This window comes from Cyrtonyx montezumae, unplaced genomic scaffold (assembly GCF_038088225.1).
Source record: "Cyrtonyx montezumae isolate F1298 unplaced genomic scaffold, pur_monq_1.0 scaffold_10, whole genome shotgun sequence".
Taxonomy (NCBI): Eukaryota; Metazoa; Chordata; class Aves; order Galliformes; family Odontophoridae; genus Cyrtonyx; species Cyrtonyx montezumae.
Genome location: NW_027071826.1, coordinates 55892939 through 55896001, shown reverse-complemented (window position 1 = coordinate 55896001; position 3063 = coordinate 55892939). Strand labels below are relative to the sequence as shown.

Genomic DNA, 3063 nt, shown 5'->3' with positions numbered 1-3063 from the left:
AAGTCTTCTGTGCAGAGCTACTGCTGAACCAGTTGCTCTTCTCACTGTATATTTGTGTAGATGATTATTAGTTTCAGTAGATTGCATTCTGTCTTTTTCAAAGCAGAGATTATTTTCCATTCTGATTCAGTCCCATTTCTGTCCCATTCATTTTTCTCACTGCAGAATTAGGTTGCTGCAGAACGTATAAACTTCTGTTCTCAGAGGCACTACTGCAGCCTACCTGCAAGGTATGTTGTGACTCCAGATTTGCCCTGACAGGATCAGGTTTCTCTAGATTTATCCCTAAATCATGTGTGAGTCTCCTCTACTGAAATAATTCTTATTCTTAAGTTCTGTTGCACAATGAGAGGAAATCCAGTGTTTCATATTTGTGGCAATATTTGACAATTTTTTAGGGTTGACAGCTGAGCATTTCAAGCAGTGAGTTAGCCAGGCATGAACTGGAAAGACACTGTCATTTGTTATTGTGGCACTGAGCCAGAGCTAACAAGTCTTAACGGGAAAGTATAAGAGTTTGGTCACTTTCAACATTTGAACACAGGTTTTTGCCTCTTAAATAAACATGCTGGCACTCTTTACAGAGCATAATGACTGCATGAAATGTTTTGCTCAAAAAAGTAAGAATCTCAGCTAAGAGAGGTTTGCAATCCAACTAGAAGTTAGACAGTAAGAGCATGGATGTTGCGTATAATGAAAACCAGTGCTTCAAGCCTTTTTAAAATAAGTGAGTTCTGAGGAGAGATGGAAATTAGGGCATAATAAAGTTGGGAACTTTTTAGAAGTGTAGGATAGTATGGAATAAGATAAGTGAACTAAGCTGTGGAAATAGAGAAACTTAAAGAATAAAGACAGAGTAAAGAAGTGGGAGCAAGGCAGAAGCTGCATTCTGTAGACCCATGAAAATGATTTTAAGGAAAACGATGGGAAAAGTAGAGAAGGACTGAAGAGAGGCTTAATCTGTAGCTCTCCATTTTGGCCCTAAAAATTTGTTTCAACCTTGGTAGTTTGTCAGTTGCCTTGCCTATTAACTTACACTTCAGCCTGTTCAATACCCTCATCTATTTAGAAGTGAAAATTTAAAGCCAATCTGCCACCTCAAGTACCCTTCATTGGTTGCTTCCATTCTGACTGAAGGAGCAGTAGGATGGCCCCAGTCCCCTCACAGTGCAGTCAGTGCTGTCAGTGTCGCAGGTCTCACAGTGGCACTCTGTAGCTACTGGGTATGAGTAAAAAGATTCAGGATGGTCACCACAGCCAGGGATCTTCACTGTTTCGTACACGACCTCCTTGAAGGTACATATTTGCTGAACAGATGAGACCGGTGGATATTTGTATACTGGATCCTGAAAATTATGAAAAAAGAAAAAAGCCTATTTTGAAATTTGGTTAAGTACTAGAATGCCAATTTTTCACCAAATAGAGAAAAGTCCTGATGTGAAACCTAATAAAAACAGTGGGGAAAATCCCACTGAAATCAAAAGTATTTGGATCCCTAGATGCATAGATTTCTTCTTTCAGGAGAACTGGTCCATGGCTTCATTTTTCAAATTGTACAGAAAGCAGAGACTCAGGTTATCAGGTTATCACTTACAGCTCTAGTGATACAATATGACTGTAATGTGTGCAGCCAAATAAAGAGCCAATTTTAACTAGCATCTTTTCACCCTTCCCTTTAGAGTTCAGACTGGCTATGTTTCTCCTTTCCTGTTGACCAACACGTCAGTTATTCAGCTCTTCCTTTCACAAGGCTCGTCTCTCTCATGTGTTTGTTATGAACTGGAGAAAACAGGTTATTCATACATCACTGAAATACTTAGTTATGGTGCCTGAATTATAAGCTTAAGATTCTCACCCTTGTGAAGCAGTATCCTGAGCACCACGTGGCATTCACCGTAATGCAGAGTTCACATTCTTCTCTTTCCACTGCTATGGTGATATTGGTGAGTTCACAGCTATAGCAACAGATTGCTTTCCAGCAAAATAACAGCACGTAACAGTTAAGTGTCTTCATCCTGTGCACAAAGCAGAAAGTGTGTCTGTACTCTCAAAATGTATAACTATTTTCTACTGCAAGTATTCATAGAAGCAGAGAGAAATTAAGTCTTTACGTTACAATCAAGTGTTTCTAAAACAGCAAGCTTCAGAAACAGCACTGATCAGTGAGAACAGAGGATAAAGTCATTAAGGAGATCTGTCTGCATATTTATTGTTAGAGTTTTATTTTCCTAAGCAATTGAAATTGTGTACAAGCAATCTTTGCAAAATGATAGCAGCAGAGCAATGCACCACTTAAAATATCAAAGTTTCTGTATAGAGAAAGTGTTCTGGATTTTAGGAAAAAGATACAAGGGGAAAAAAGAGGAAAGGGTAATCTGTTTATAAAAGAAATTAATTGTATACAGTGTTGGCAATTTGAAAACAAGTATTTCCAGATCAAAAGCTGATGAGAACTCACCTGTATTCTGGTAGAATGCTGTGCTTTCCTGGCGATAGCTGTAGTGAGAAGAAAGCCCCAAGCTTATCTTTTTATACTAAATCGTGTGTAACTTATACCCTGAGGATTTGCTGTGTATTAATGGAGCAAGCGTTAGTTTGGTACTTGGTGAAAGAGGATTAGTGTTCAGTCAGACAGTGAGATCATGTCTTGTTAAGAGGAACAAAAAAAATCAAAACAGACTTAGGAAGTAATGGTGAAGGTTACTGTCACAATGTCATTTTCTGAGTTTCCCTGAATTTTATTCACTGGCATTTAGAAATAGCTGAGCCATTCTACAATTTGGAAATAGATTGAGAAATCTATTTTTGTAGAAGTTTCCTTTTTCAGGTGTCTTAACTGTGTTTTATGTCAATCCCAAACTGATCTGCTGGAGTGCAAGCTGGCCCTCTGGTAATTCATAGCAGAGATGTTGTCAGAGTGTTTCTTAGTTAACAAGAAAGTTCTGGATTTTTTCAGGGTGCCAGTCTAAACTGGTTTACCCTGAATTAGGTACGAGTGACTTTACCCCGTGGGCTGCATAATGTTCTTGTTTATTCATCAGTAGTCCGTGAAGGCTAGTATGA

The 3063-nt window shown here is 38.6% G+C and overlaps 1 protein-coding gene across 1 annotated transcript; it reads right to left on the bottom strand.

Annotated features, from left to right (window-relative positions):
• Positions 1–1109: 1109 nt before the first annotated feature.
• Positions 1110–2035, bottom strand: FSHB (follicle stimulating hormone subunit beta). The gene is made up of 2 exons (XM_065755768.1): positions 1856–2035; positions 1110–1346 (listed from the first exon to the last, which is right to left on the bottom strand). Exons 1-2 carry the CDS (start codon positions 2012–2014, stop codon positions 1110–1112), a joined length of 396 nt encoding a protein of 131 aa, XP_065611840.1. The 5' UTR covers positions 2015–2035.
• Positions 2036–3063: the final 1028 nt, after the last annotated feature.

What these genes read in the sequence shown, in the direction of transcription:
- FSHB (XM_065755768.1), bottom strand. Translation starts at nt 2,014, where the DNA reads ATGAAGACACTTAACTGTTACGTGCTGTTATTTTGCTGGAAAGCAATC. An exon ending in CAGGATACTGCTTCACAAGG is followed by an intron (nt 1,347 to 1,855) that starts GTGAGAATCTTA and finishes CATAATTTTCAG; the next exon opens with GATCCAGTATACAAATATCC.